The 15,909-nt window shown below is 37.4% G+C and overlaps 1 protein-coding gene across 2 annotated transcripts; it reads right to left on the reverse strand.

Moving 5' to 3' along the window:
* Positions 1-3,505: 3,505 nt before the first annotated feature.
* VDAC3 (voltage dependent anion channel 3) lies at positions 3,506-15,584 on the reverse strand. 2 transcript variants are annotated; one of them, XM_006916266.3, is made up of 9 exons: positions 15,268-15,577; positions 12,914-12,982; positions 12,193-12,242; positions 9,383-9,535; positions 8,512-8,564; positions 6,773-7,000; positions 5,368-5,518; positions 4,476-4,533; positions 3,506-4,029 (listed from the first exon to the last, which is right to left on the reverse strand). In XM_006916266.3, exons 2-9 carry the CDS (start codon positions 12,978-12,980, stop codon positions 3,938-3,940), a joined length of 852 nt encoding a protein of 283 aa, XP_006916328.1. In that variant the 5' UTR covers positions 12,981-12,982; positions 15,268-15,577; the 3' UTR covers positions 3,506-3,937. The 2 variants fall into 2 exon arrangements, with proteins under 2 accessions (XP_006916328.1, XP_024905696.1); XM_025049928.1 differs by lacking the exon at positions 12,193-12,242 and having other exon boundaries at positions 15,268-15,584.
* Between the last annotated feature and the right edge of the window lie 325 nt (positions 15,585-15,909).

The raw sequence follows: 15,909 nt of genomic DNA on the forward strand, positions 1-15,909 counted from the left end.
AAATATAACGCGTGAACTTTAATCTCTTATTACAAAATTTAATAAAAACCTCATATTTCTTAGTTTCTGATCACAAGCGACACCAGTACTTTGATCCATCTATTTGAGTAACTTTTCTAAGGGTGGCTAGTAGAAACCAGTGATGTTTCTTGCCTTGGCCAATGCCTGAGGACTCACTGCTCTTTTGGACTAGTGGGCACGTCATCTGAGGAGCCACAAACACACTCACCACCAATTAGACACGCTGCCTGCTGTGCTGCTACAAGAGGCACACTGCCTTTTTCAAACAGTAATATTAATGTTTTCCCTAATGACAGAAATATTCGCTTTAGGAAACAGAAAAATACGGTAAAGTATAAAGTAAAATTATGACTCCACCTTCCTGAGATAATATTATTAACACTTTGGAGCATTTTCTCCAGTATTTGCATGTATTTAAAAAAAAAAAAATCGAGATTAGTTTTTTGCTTTGCTTTTTCTACATTAACATTGTGAACAATCCTTGGGTTACTGCTCTTCAAAAATGTGATTTTTAATGGTCAAATATTTCACTTAATGACTATACATACCATCATTATATTTCCCTATTTTTGCACATTTGGATGGCTATCAATTTTTCTCTTTTAAGAAACCTGGTACATAAATCTCAGTGCATCTGATTTCTTTAGGGCAAATCCCCAGGAGTGCAGTCACCGAATCACTGCATTCACTGACATTACACATATACTAAAATGTTAGTTCTCTGCTCCCAGGTTCAAAGCTCGCAGGCCGTAGTGAATGCCATATAGGTTATCTTGAGAGTAAGGCTCAAAGGGCAAGATTGAGGATCCGAGCAGTGTCCCAAATGAATCAATTTTAAAAATTAAATAAAATCAAATGAGTGGCCATAGGTGTTATAAAACTAAATTGCGAAGAAATGGGAAGGGGAATAGGGAAGGAAAAAGATGGAGTGGGAGGGGAAGAGGTGCTTGCGTGCTTTTTATGGGGGAGAAGGGAGCTATTGAGATTTTCCATTATGAGAAACCACAAGGAACTGCTCCATCCTAGGATACTTTTCATGGCTTTCTTTCCTGGACGGCTGGACACCAAGATGCTCAGTTATGGTTGTGAGCGTTAGATCATGTAAGATGACCAACAGAGTATCTGGTGCATAAGCTCAAGAAACCTGCTTTCCTTTCTGTTACAACTTAATGACTCCCACAAGGATGAGGGTACTTAGAGGACGCAGCCTAGCCTGCCAGGATTCAATAAAACTAAGTACTGCATAAAGGCTGAATCCAAACTACCTATGTTCATATGTGGATTACTGTATCAATACACAAAATTTGGCTCTGCGATAAATAATTTAATAGGGATAATAGCACAAGAAAGGAAAAGAACACAAACCTATAGAAATCTCCTTCCCATTTAATTCAGGCATAAATACAACTAACTTCATCAGATAACCAGCATGTTAATTAGAGGTACATCTCCTCAGAGCTTCCTTATGCTCCCTCCGCCCCCATCATTTTTAGCCCCTAGCCCTTAACACCACTAGACTAAAGAGAAACACCTCACAACAACATTCCTCTAACACACAGCAGTTGGGCTTATTCCTCTGCTCCAGATGGTACAGATATCCTAAAGATATCCCCACGTGCAGCACTGGTCAGCCCACTCCAGCATCCCATCCACTCATGCTATATATAAAGTTCTTCAAGTAAAGATACAGAGTTACCTAGATGCAAGTGTCAACAGGACAGAATGAATTTGTTGCTTGCCCTCCTCGCTCCTTTTTCCTTTCCTGTTATGTTTTATCTCCTGTAATGGTGGTTCAACCCACAAAAGGCAATGGGAAAATAAAATTATATCATGTGGTTGGTATCACAGATATTTTCTGACAGAAGTGGTTGGAATTTGGGTTCTAGTAATAATTTTTCATGGTGGTTGCGGGACATCCTTGCGGCACTGCAATTTTTCAAAAACTAACCGTGTCTACATGTTTTTAAGATGACTCATTTGAAAACCGAACAAGGAATTTGAACAAGCAAATCAGAGAATTATAAATTATAAGTAAACATAAGAAAATAGCTCCATCTTCCTGGCAATGAGGGAAATTCAAATTTAAACATGATACCATTTTTTTTTTTAACCTCTAAAACTGGTAGATATTTTAAAGTTTGATAACATTCAGTGTTATTGGGAAAGCTGGGGAAATAGGCACTCTTAACCAGCATTGGTAGAAATACAAACTGGTAGAAAATTTCTAAAAGGCAGTTCTGAAAGGCAATTTTGTACTATGTATCAAATGTATATGCCCTGTGACTCAGCAGTCTCTCCTCTAGAAACCTATCCTGTAGAACTGCACTAATATAATAGCCACTAGCCACATGTGGCTATTTAAATTAATTAAAATGAAATAGAATTAAAAACTGAGTTCTTCATAGACCTAGTTACATTTCAAGTGCTCAACAGCCACATGAGGCTAAGTGACTACATGGGACAGCGCAGACAAATCATGTTCATCATCACAAAGTTCTACTAGGCAGTGCTGCTACAGAAATATTCACAGAAGCGGACAAAAATAAATGGACAAAGATATTCAATGCAGCACTGTTTGCAAAGTAAAAAAATGAATATGGCAAAACAGAATAGTTAAATAATGTCACATTTATACTAAAGCATAAAATAAAAAATAGGCAGTTCTATATGAACAAACAGAAAAAAGACTCTTAAATTTAAAAGTATACTGCAAAACAAGATACACATTTTAACATTATATATAAAAATATATATTCATGCAATCTCTAAAGACACTGAAAAAAATATCTGCAAAGAATTATATCAAACTGTTAGTAGTAGAAGAAATAAGGTTTGGAGAAAGAAATGTCAATTTTCACTTTTATTTACGTCTAAACTGACTGAATTTGTTGCAACCAGCATATAGTCTATATTTAAAACATTTTTTTCCAAAGAGTTCTACTTTTAGGAAGAAAGGTGATTTCCCAGTAAGTCATGAAGATATCATAGTCTACTCATTTTTTTTTTTTTCTAAACTGGCATTTTCATCCTTTGGTTATTTTTCTAGACTCAGTAATCAAACACATTTTCCTGAGGCCCAAGAGGAGCCACAGATGTGCCATCCTCCAGCTCTGCCCCCTTCCTTCCACCTCTCTTCCCTACAGTATTTCCCCCAATTATACTCTTTCCTTTGCCCATCTTTTGCCCACTCACACCCTCACTCTTTCTCAGTAGCTTTACAAAAGTACTCTATCACACTGCAATAGGAAGCAGGTACCACGAGAGAGGTGCTTCTGCTCAGCAGAACAAAACTCAGTTTCACTCCTCGGCCCAACTGCAGAGCAGCAATAAGAGTGAAGTAATCTAAAGTGCAAAGGACAGGCAAGAGACAGCATAGATGTTTCAGACATACCACTTTAGGCATATACTCTCACCTATGAGAGTACTTTTCAAAGCAAATCACACCAAATATAAGAAAACCACTACTAGCAAGTAAGATGAGCAATTATGTTCAAATGTGATGGGTTTATTTTATTATACCCTGATGCAAAACCAAAGATTCCACTACAGCACACAGACCAATATATTAAACGGTCATGAAAAAGTGGTGTGGGACATGCAGGACGTGATGTACAAACTGGAGGATCGAGTCATTTCCTTTAACATGACACTACATTGTCGCCGAGGAACACATTTAAAATAATACTGCGGAACTGAAATGTGGCACAAACATAACAACTTCCAGGCATGCCTTTAAGGACCTCCCTTAGGGTGGACTTGCGATCTCTAGACTTCAGCGTGGGGAGGATTACAATTCTTTGGAAGAATAAAAAGTTCACACTTTTGAAATTTCAGAGAAGAATTTTAAGGCCAAAACATAGTGGATTCATTTCTCTTCACCTCCAGGAACAAATTTGATGCTTTATTCAAAACCACATTAAGCTTCTAGTTCGAATCCCAACCCAACCTTGTGACCTCCTGCATTGAAGTTCTTTCCATCGACTAAAGCTGACAGGGTCAGTTTGACTCCTAGAAGAAGAAAATATCACAATCACTTGTGACAAGTGTTACAATCAGACCTGCATTTTCTAGAAACAATGGATGGAATCAATGGCATGGATTACAGATGAGTGTAAGATTTACAAGCATACAACTATTACTAGCTTGACAGAGAGTTAACTATAATCATCTGATCTGTGATGAGTAAAGCATAATCATGGCAAACTTTACTTGGAGTTCAGGATTAAGAATAATGAGTGATCAACCAAATTCACAAGCCAGAGTGACCAAGCTATAGTTAGAAATACATATTTTTAAGCAAAAGTACTTGATGTGTTTTACTTTGTATGAAGAAATGAATGTTACAAAATGGTGTGAAGTAACCTACACTGATTACAGGTTGTTTCGTAGGTTATTTTCATTATTCCTCTATCACCTTCCAGCCCAACCTCATTCTTATTAATTCCTTTACTTACCTGGTCGAAGGGTCTGAGTATAACCAAGTCCAATCAGGCTGGCATTATTTACTTTGGCCTAAGATTAGGAGAGGAAATAGAAACAGTAAGAAAACAATCAGTTTCATAATATGTAAGTCCAGTACAACCACCACTTCATGCATCAGATTTCCAAAGCTAAGGCACCTTAGGGCCAATCTAGAATGACTGAAACTGAAAATTTAATTAATAAAAAGACAAATCTTTTAAGAAGAGGACTCATAGGGACAGTAGGGACCTTGAGAATGCATGCTTAAAGGCCACAAGCGAATATTTTCAAAACACTGTGTAGCTGAATACTCATGTGTACTGAATTCTTTAAGATACCAGTTTACAATCTCTTACAGTGGTTAGAGCATGAACTCTGATGTGAGACAGATCTGGGTTCAAATCTTGGCACAGCCACTTTGTGTGACCTTGCGCAAGTTACCTGACCTCTCTAAGCCTCGGTTCCCTCATCTGTAAAACGAGGATGAGGATACTACTCACCACCTATAGTAGTTGTGAGGATTAAATGAGAAAATACACGTAAAGCCCTTAGCACAGTACCTGAAATTTAAGAGCTCAATTAGTGTTATTATTAATAAGAATTACTAATACCAACAGGAAGAGTAATCAAATCCCATGAATTTATAGGTAAGAAAATTTTGAGGCCAAAGAGAGAAAATGACTTGAGAAGGTCAGACAACAGCCAAATACAGGAGGAATTAGGACTAGAACCCACATTTACTGATTTCAGGTGTAATATTCTTTTCACTACACAATGACTAGCTCATTATAGTTAATGAAGAACATGCAAACTACAACCATACCACAACATTAACAACTTAGATGAAACTCTAAGCATAGACACAATCTGGGTGCACATTCTTACAGATAAAGAAGTTCTACAATCCAGCTTGTATTTAGCAGCGATGCCAATACAGGTATTGTTACTGCCAGCTGTCCAAGCGAGGTTTATTGACGTTTCAATCTTCTCATTAACCTTCTGGTAGATAGACCCTCCAAATTCAGTGCCATCATTCCTGTTTTCACCGTAAAAGAAAAAGTCATAAATATCTAGTTTTTACCACTGTTATGATATGGAAACAAATTCTAAAATTATCTAAATAAGGATCTCATTTTGCAACTACAGATTTCAGCAAACTTCTAGCATAAATTACCAAACAAGGAACTAAATCCAGTTATATAATTTGACCACCTAATTAAAATGTAGTTAACACTTGATTTATTTACTTGGTTCCTCCACATGATATAAATTTCTTAGACACAAATTATGCACAAAGGCTGACACCTAGATAAATATGACCTACAGGTCTCTTTGAGATGTTCACACAATTTAGAAACTTAAAAGCTGAGTTCAATAAAGATTCCACAAAATGTATAAGTAGGGGAATAAAGCCAATTCTGATTTCATCTAAAACAAGAGTCCTAGACTTAGAAAGCACCCTCCCTACAACACCTAGGGTACATTGCTCCAGAGGAGCTCCTAAATTATTGCTTCAAAGCATCCCAGAAGTCAGTCCCTGAGTTTTCATGGTTTTTCTAATAGTACTGTTTCACCCATTTTAATGCCACTGTCTATACCACTGCTTGACTTTTAGTCATCATAAGTGGATTCGAATGTCTGGCAAAGAGTAATCTGCATCACTTCAAAATCACATAGCTCACCCTTTGCTTTCTCTTCCTGGTATAGTAGCAGTACCCAGTAGCCCAAGATATAAAATACAATTTAAAGTTCAAATTCATTTCACCAACAGGGTACAGCCTACAGAACTAAATCCAGAATTGTTTTAAGAATCTGTGAATGCAGTAGGGGTGGCCGGGTTCTTTCTAAGGGTATATGAAAACCTCCAAAGAATTACTGGGGATGCTCCAGGGTGCTGAGATCAATTAGGTGATTGTCTTTCATGATCTAAACAGACCTGCTTCCAGATACTGCCAAGTTGAGCAGGGCACCAGAGGAAGCAGAAATATCTCCAAAGGATCCCTTATATCAAGAGGTGACGCATGCCCTTGGGCTCTATCCCAGTGCTCCTTGTACAGATTCTAGAGCTTTATCAAGTTTGGGGTACAAACTGAGGCCAGTAACTATCAGTAGCATAGGAGAATGTACCAAGTGCATGGATCTCTGGCAATATTTTGCTGACTATGAAAACAGTACAGCAAGGTATTAAATGCAAGTACCATCACTTCTAATCTTCTCAAAATGCTAATGGCTATCAACTTTTTGGGTGACTGCACTGGCAGTAAAGGAGGAATGAATTATAAACACTCACACGTGAGTGTGCAGCTGGAAATCTGCAGCCTTATAACCCAGGGCGAAATTATTCTGTGACAGTTTAGATTTGGCTGTGTCAAAACTCATCTGATAGCCAGCAAGCCAACCTTCAAGGGCTAACACAGCCCAGCCATAGATGGTTGGTCCAGAAAAATCTATATCAACATTACTGCCAAGACTGAAACAATCCCGTTTATAGGAGGCCTTCAATTTCCCACTCTTCTTCCTGTGAAAAACAAACAAAGACAATACAATGAAAACGACATGAGTTTCTATTACTGTCCAGGAATCTTAGAGTAATATCCTCTCTCTCCCTCAATATAAATATCATTTTGGTAGATGGCATACATATAGTAAAAATGTTTCCAATGACTTAGCTCTAAAAATATAATTTTGTTAAAATTAAAAAAATATATAGTATGTTTACCTATTCCTCATTAGATTCGAAAGATAGGGTATTTCATGATTAACTTCTTGAAGGCACGAACAAAAGTGTAAAAAAGAAAGTATTTCAGTATGAAATTAATAATATGAATACTTATGTATAAAGACTTATGAGAAGCCAAAATTCTTTAAATGATTCCAAATGCCCAAATACTACAAAAAGTAACACACAGAAGTTAATACCGAACACTATGAATTTCTAAATTAACCTATCATAGAGAGAAGTGTACTTTCTTTTTTTCTCCCCTCTTTAATGACCACGCCCCCACCACTTCACCCCTGACCTATGGATGTTACTGTTTCCCCTTAAGAACTGGATCTCTGAAGGCGGGGTGTCTCCTCCCACACGATCACGGCGTGTACCCAGGGCCTGGCGTACCTAAGGGGCCTGTTGCATCCGGGGCCTGGCGAACCCAGAGTATGGTCCGTGGCTTTACCTGGGGCGCAAACCCAGGACCTCTGCGTATAAAGCAGATGTGCTAACCACTATACTATGGAGCCACCCCCATGTACTTTTTTTTTTAACGGGTACAGCCCTTGAGTAAGCATATTTATTTTCCTTAGGGTCATTGTTTTCTCCATGGACAATGACAGACGGATGGAAGAGAATGTGCATTTTTTTCAGAATAAATTTAAAAGTAGTTCTTAATAATCCCTGTTCTATTCCAACAAGGCCTCTTATGAGAATATGTGTCCTGAAGATTATTAAAGTGCGTGGCAAAAAGGCCACACCTATTGTTATAGCTGAGAAGAAGTGCCACTTTGTCTTTACTATCTTTGTCCTTCTCAGAGTCCTGGCTCATGATAGGCAGATAGGAAACAACACAATCCCCATTTTTTAGGTTAAGATATTGAAGCAGAGAAATGGGGAATTTATAAAGGCTAAGAAAGCAAGTCAATAGCATACTACTCATTATTGTTCTATAGTCAGGAAATTATAGTTTTCTTAAGAAATTAACTTCTCAGCAAAATACTACATCCATGAATCTTTAGAACAGCTTAAGAAATACCTAATCACAAACTCTTTTAGTGCCTAAACTTTTTCTACTATGTGTCTCTGTGGGCTAGATTTATATTTTTGTTCATCTGTTCAATCTACAAATCGGAATTTTACCCTGCCTCCAGGGAGTCTGTCTTCCTTTCTCTGTGCTCCATATACAAGAGCTCTAGAATTTCTAACAGCAACCTCCTAAGATCTTCTTCCAGCCAAACTTTTCATTCCAACTCCCTATTCTATACCTCTGCCCTTACAGGCTACAAAAACATTTCAGAAAATGGGGTTTGGATAATTACCCTGTGTTCGGTACAAAGATGGTATCAAGAGTCAGTTTCAACCCTTCAGCCAACTGAAATATAAAGATTTAAAATTAGTAATTAGTAACTTTCGATTCTTATTTTGACTCAAGAAACCAATTCTAAACTTTCTTCTAACTTCCTCTCTAAGAAAAGGGCATCATTAAAGAAAGCCAAATATTAAATTATTTAATAAATTATCTCTTAAACCTCCCCTGTCCCTTTCTGACTCCTCTCCCCTCACTCCAGGCTTCATCATGATTATCTCGCCAAAAAAACAGGTTAAAATACAAAGGTCAAATCTTCTTCCAGCCAATAATGCAAATCACAGTACAAAAACAACAAAATCCCAATACAATAAAATAATCTTGATAATCTCTTGAAATTATTATAAGACAACCTGATATTTAACAAGCCAACTTAAGTAATTATTCAGCTATGCAGATTACCTACATACAGCAATGTGCATATGGACATACCTCAAAAAATAATGCCCTATACATAGCAGGTGTTGACAACAGATTTTCTCTTTGAAAACATTATAGAATTTTAGAAACCTTTTTCTGTGGAGCCAATTTTGAGATGACTACAAAAAATTAGATCTTTACAAATAGTTCAGTCTACCCAAGAAAGGCTCAGCTGTATAACAGAATAAGTAGAACAGTTCAGAACAAAGATGTAAAGTGATAATTATGTACTCACAAACCAAGCTTTACTTTCTAGAAACATAAAACATAACAAAGAAGGCCAAATGCAGAGAAAAATATGGCTACTGGATAGGTTGTAAGACCTCGTTCAGATTGTTTGTTCATGATTTTATCTGCAAGTTAAATTTAATAACCTACGAATAACTTGTACTGCTTTCTCTTACCTTATTCTCCCAAGAGATTTCTGTTCCAAGAGTATTGTCTGTGTTCCATTTTTGGGTGAAGGTAAGTCCATAGTTACAGACCTTATATTTGGTCTCTAGGTTGCCTGACGCTTTCCCTGTATCAGTGTACGCATGACCAGAAGTAGAAAATTCCTGATAAGCAATAAAAGATAATTACTTTAAAAGGAGCTCATCAAACAGAAAACATTCATTTAAGAAAGCAGTGTTCAATGCATCAGACACCAATACAATTAGCTTTTTACCACAGCCCTACTTTACAGAAACGTATTTCTTGCTTTCCTTCTTTCTTTCTAATCCCTAAATATTCTAATCAGTTTTAGATCTACCCACTATTTCATCTCTTGATATTTCTTGTTCCATACACTCTTTTACTAAATGGGAATCTTGAATTCTTTCTTAAAAGAGAAATATCTTAACTGAAAATAAATGCCTTTATTAAAAAAACAAAAATATAGAATATTAAACATTTTACTTTCACGGCCTGAAAAAGATGATCGGTTCTCTATCATCTTTCAAACTATTAGTTAATTTCAAAGTTCTTAAAAATCTCCAAACAGTGGAAGCACTAGCCTCCCCCTCCCCTTTTAATAGGATCAGAACTTTATTGCATTTAAAAAACTTTTTTTACTTTTATTGTGCTACACTTAATACACTTAATGTAAAACTATTTTAACCACTTTTAAGTATACAGTTCAGTGGCATTAAATACATTCACGCTGTTAATAAAACTATTACTTTTGTCCACAAAACTGTAAAACTTTCAGTATAAATAATTTTAATATTTGAAAGGGTATATACATTTTTACAACTGAATGGAAGGTTATAATTTATCCCTCATTCTCCCTTCTCCCCATCTTCCTTTTAAAGTGCTTTCTATCAAATAGTTACTATGAGTGCCTTAAAATAGATCCTCCTTCCTGGTTAGGTGTCATTTCAGTCATATGACAACGAGCAATTAGAAACAGATCTCCTTCTGGGGGAAGCAAACAGTCAACACCTGTCACTGACAATCTATGAACTGTCAAGAAAAAAGCATTCTGATTGGCCCTGTTTTTAAAGAACATTTCTGAAATGCTGCCAACCCTGGCCAGTTATGTTTCACTGCTTGTAATATGAATCTTCCCTTTATCAAATACCCTCCTCCCTAACTCTGGTTCTACGGGCTGATGAAACAACTGGGAAAACTGTGATCTGTTTATCAACACCACACAGAAAGTTTTCAAAGAGAATATCATGCTTCACATTTAGGGCAAGGCCTTAGTAAAAAATGATAACATGCCAATCATGTTTAACAGTTCACACAGTTATTTAATTTGACCATCACTTTCTTTTAGTAGATCCAACTACTCAGTTTATTTTTTTACATTGACGTTTCATAAATCTGAAGCATAGCAAATATATACCTTAATTTTGGTGCACAAAATTAAGGTGAAAGAGTAGTCTATTTTTCTTCCTTGTTATCACCATCATTTCTTAGCTTAAACTCTGTCAAAAATCTAAAATATCAGAGCTACAAAACTCAAAGAGAAGACTAGAATTTTTTTTCTTTTTGAGTTCCAGGCTCATAATTGTTTCAGTGTTTGTCAAATTTCATAATTAGATCAAACAGTGTAAAATATATTTCTAACATGCATATAACATCTACAGCTCTACATTAAATGCTGGAAAGCAACAAAACAATCTTAAAAACGTTACTGTTAATTTGATGACACATGATAAAAATATCAATATACATCTAAGATTTGGAACAATGAATGTAATTTACCCTAAATCAGTACTAGAGACCAAAAGCAGCCATAAAAACAAGCACACAAATGTCTGTTTTTCTTACCATCTGAATGAATATTCCCACACCACAGCAGCATGAAAGGGAGATAAAATTTTAGTTGATGGTTTCTGCAACACAAACCTAACTGGAGCAAACTCTGAAACCCTACTAAAAATGAGTACAATTTTTCTATTTTAACAGAATTATAACAATATGTGTATCCTAGTAGGGTTGTTGCATATATATTTACTACCAGAAAACCCAGAGAAATAATGACAGTGACAAACCAGAATTATACAGAATATGAGACAAAGTATCAAATCAGTAAGAATTCCACATGCCTGTTGCTCTTCTAATTAAATCATTATATCTCGGAAAAAAACCTTGCACTCCTTTGAATTGGTAAATGCCAAAAAAAGATGCAGCCAATAATGAGAAATCAGACAATAAGGTAAATGTAAAGTTAATCTAGTTGCGAGACTTACTGAATAAAAGCTCTGGTTAATGATGCTTTGAAAATATGCCCACATATCCTTTACTGGATTCTTAACTTCCAGTAAAAAAGGCTTTATGAACATCAGTAAAAACTGTAAACTAACTTTCTACATGCATTTTATATCTACATTTGCTTCAACTAATCATAAAGGGACAGAGACCAAAATTTATTTGTAAAAGGGCACTAAAAGTTGCACGAACCCAACGGAAGTAAAGTTTTTAGTGCCCATATACATATTCGTAAAAGTATAATGATATGGCATGGGTCAAAAAAATATAAATGTAATATATTCTCTAACTTCGAATAAGACTTAGAATAGACTTATTCTGACAAAAAAGAAAGGGTCCTTCTAAAAATTCAACCTGATTGTCTATGGGCTTAAGTAGAGGATTCTTACTGAAATCTGAGTAGGGAAGAGAGCACAGTACCAAAAATGTGCTGTTTCACACAACTGAACATTGATTTTTAAACAGGTTCCTTTAAGGTAATTATGCTATATCTATTAAAAATATATTAGGTACTTACCACTCCACTACATGACTTGGTTCTCAGATCTATTTTTACCATGCCAAACCCTGAACACAGACACAAAAACACAGTATGTACAAAATGTGACATTCAAGCCTGTTTTTGCAACTTAGAAATTATGAAAATAGTCCACAGTACCTTCCATATGGAAAATAGTATTCTTGTTAAGTGAGAGTTCCACAAAAAACAATTATATAATTTTAAGCCCCTCAAAATAATCAAAATATATTTTAAAAATATAAGTTAAAGAATGAATGAAAAAAATATGTACTATTCTAAGGACCAAAATTATTACACAATGTTTATTTAGGATCAAAGAATATATGTTACTCCAAAGAAGTAAAAAGTTGTGATTTCACTCTCATAAAAACAATGCCATTATCTAGAGAAGGAAAAACCATACCCACTATTTTAAATATCCCCAGGGCTAGCCAGAGGAGGCATAATTATTACAGATTTACATTATTTGGTCTTACAAATAATATTAACTATGCATATGTGTGTGTGTATATATATGTGTATGTATATGTATACAATTGCTTTTAATGCCAGTGGGACTCTACAGCTAAAGAATGAAGTCCATAACCTGTTAATAGTTTTCCCCTTAAATCTTGTGAGGTAGATTAATGTTGACTTAACATTTTACCAGCACAGTATTGAGGGCATTTAACACTAACCCTTCCTTACCCAAATTGGAAATTTACAATAGCATACTTACCATATCCTTTGTTGAAGACATCCTTGGCAGCCTTTCCTAGGTCACAGTAAGTCGGTGTGTTACACATATCTTATAAAGAAAAATGGGGACAATGGAATAAAAATAACCATTTAGTATTTATTCATCCATAGTCCTACTATTTTCTGCTGTGAGAAGAGATATATGGTCTTCCTTCCTTTGCTTCATTAATGCTTATACCCTAATACAAGGAAAGAAGGCATTCTGCTCCTTCAAAAAGAGCTTTCCAGAACACTGGAGAAAAGAGTTTTTTCATGAGATTCACAGAGGTCATCTTTCTGATTGCATTTCAAGGAAAATAAATTTCTCACAAGCTAAAAGAGAAATATGTTAATTTGACATTTTACTTAAAAGAAACTTTCACATTAGAAAAACATTTATTGGACTGTTATAAAGCCAAATAGCTGTATAAGGCTACAAGGTAAATTTGCAAAGGAACAGTAAAAATAGATGCACTAAAAATCTTCGACGTTAATATTTTGACACTCTGAAATTCAGCTCTTAAAAGTTACCATATTACCAAGTGAAATGTATTCATCCTGAATACGCCTATGCTCTCTCTCAAAGCTCTTAACGTGCTATAATCTTACCCATTAAACAGAAATAGGATAAATTCTACCTGCAGTAACCTGCTTACTAAAGATGTACACTCTAAAGTTAAAGCCTTCAAAATTCCAAGTGCCTCAACTTTTCATCTTGCCTATTTAGTATTTACCCAGCCTTTCTACTACCAATTTGACCCTCACGTGGAAATTCTCAGGTCTATCAATAATGTTGAACATACCATTCCTTTGCCCTCTTTGTATAACAGAAAATCTTTTCCTGCAGCAGTCTCAAAAACCATGCGTAACCTATTGTAAAACCACTTCAAGCAGCCCCATTAGCCCAATTACTATCCCAGAAAAATCCAGACCACCACCTAGCCCTTGCAATTACTATGCCTGAACTATCTACACATTCAAAATAATATTTATTTAGTGTAGCTCTTAATCTGGCTTTCTGTTAAGTTTCTGTCCATACTATCATACCTGAACATAACAGACATGTTATGATGCACTTAACTGTGAATTCACTTAAAATTTGCTCCCTAAAGCTAAACCTGTCAAATATGACAGACATTATATATTAAGAGAATGAAGTGTAGAATGAAAATAAATATAAAGAGAAAAGGGTATAGCAAACATGAAAGGGTCAGGATAAATGTACTGACTTATACCATAATAAAACTTTGTTCTAAGCCACAGGGTTTTGGAGTTCATTTCCAAAGCAATTAATTTACAATTCACTTCCTTGTATTCAAATGATCGATTCTATACTTTCTACACATTTTGAATTGTAATCTGATATTACCCTTTATGATCACAACTGATGCTGGTATCTGTTGAAATTTTGCCAGAAGTCTAAAACTTGGGGAGGTAAGTACAGAAAAGCAGGCAGTATATATTCAAATATAAATGCTAAGGCTTTACACTCTGGTTTTTCATCTACTGACAAAAGAAAAGGTACACTTAAATGTTTAGAAACATCTATCTAGGAACTCATTACGGTCTTTGAGCATTTTGCTTTCTTTTTCAAAACCACTGCCACTTTGCAAAATTAATGTAGCTGGTTTAGTTTACTAACTGATCTCAATTCTGCCTACTTTAAGCTTACTTTTTCAGGCCCACGAATCTTATGGGAAATGCACGGTTGGTATGATCAAGCAAAAATCGAGAAGACACAGAGACTTCATGTTACTCTAAAGATATCATCATATATTTTTATTAGCTCTACAAAATGCACTTGTTATTTGTAAATATGGACAATGTACCAAGGTTGCATGAGATGCAGACAGAAGTGGGAGGTGATACTGCTTTACACAATAACTAATTAGTCAGTAAATAACCCGTTTAGTTTCTCCTTTCTCCTTTTTAAGCTGCACAAACAGCATCCTCCCTTTGGCGGTAAGGAGTGGAAGGGCTTCCCTGATGCTCAACAACAATTCCAAGGAGGAAGCTGGGGGGCGGGGAGTGAGTTTGGGGTTCGAGGATCCAACTTCCCTAGAAACCAACCTCCCTTCTGGCCTGACACCTGGAAACAAAGTCTCGTGGGCACACTAGGCGGAGGGAGGGTCGCGGGTCGGTGCTCGGAGCGCCGCCTGTCCCCGCCGGCGCTGCAGCTCCATCACCTGAAGCGGCCAGGGGAGCAAGGTCCCCTCTGCCCTCCGCGGCCCGGCCCGCGCCCCGTTCGGCTGCTCTCCCTCCCGACTCCTCCGTTAGGCCTGCCTCCCGTGAGGTTCCTTGCTGGGTGGCGGCCCACCGCCCCCTCACCCGGCCTGCCGCCTCGGCTCGCCTCACCTCCACCCAGAGAGAGCCGGTCTCCGCTCCGCCAGGGCAACGCTGAAGGTCTTCTTCAACCAACGCCGTCCGCGCCTGCGCGGCCTCACTCCCCCCGCGGCGCCTGCGCGCCCCTGCCTCCCCCCGCGCCGCGTTTGCGCCGTGGTGTCACACCGGGGTCGCGCGACGCGGGGTTGCGTGCGGAGAGGAACAGCTGGGGCGTACCAACACCACCAACTGTCTGGCTCTGGATGCGCGCGTGCGCAGCTGGGCCCGGAGCGCAGGTGGCCAGGGCAGGGGTTGACGTGAAGCGGGAGAAGCCTGAGGGATGGCCCCTCTGTCCCTGAAGGGCTTCACTCTCGCGAGAACGCCTGGAGCAACTAGCGACTGTTGCCATGGGAGGGGCCGTGGAGGAGACGGGCGGAAGGGATGTGTGACTCTTCTGCAGATGGAATCTGTGGCCTGGTGCTGTAGACCCGAGCCGTGTCATTCTCTGGCGAATTTCTTGCAGATATTTATGAGAAAGTCTCCGACTGACTAAAATTCAAGAATGTGACCCTCAGGTCATCTCATTTTAAAGATGAGAAAGCATGGGTCCCCAGGGGGTAAGTGATGTCACTTATTCCAGATCACGCAGGTAGCGGTAGATTGTCATTCAAAGGG

This window comes from Pteropus alecto, unplaced genomic scaffold, assembly GCF_000325575.1.
Source record: "Pteropus alecto unplaced genomic scaffold, ASM32557v1 scaffold24, whole genome shotgun sequence".
In the NCBI taxonomy this organism is placed as follows: Eukaryota; Metazoa; Chordata; class Mammalia; order Chiroptera; family Pteropodidae; genus Pteropus; species Pteropus alecto.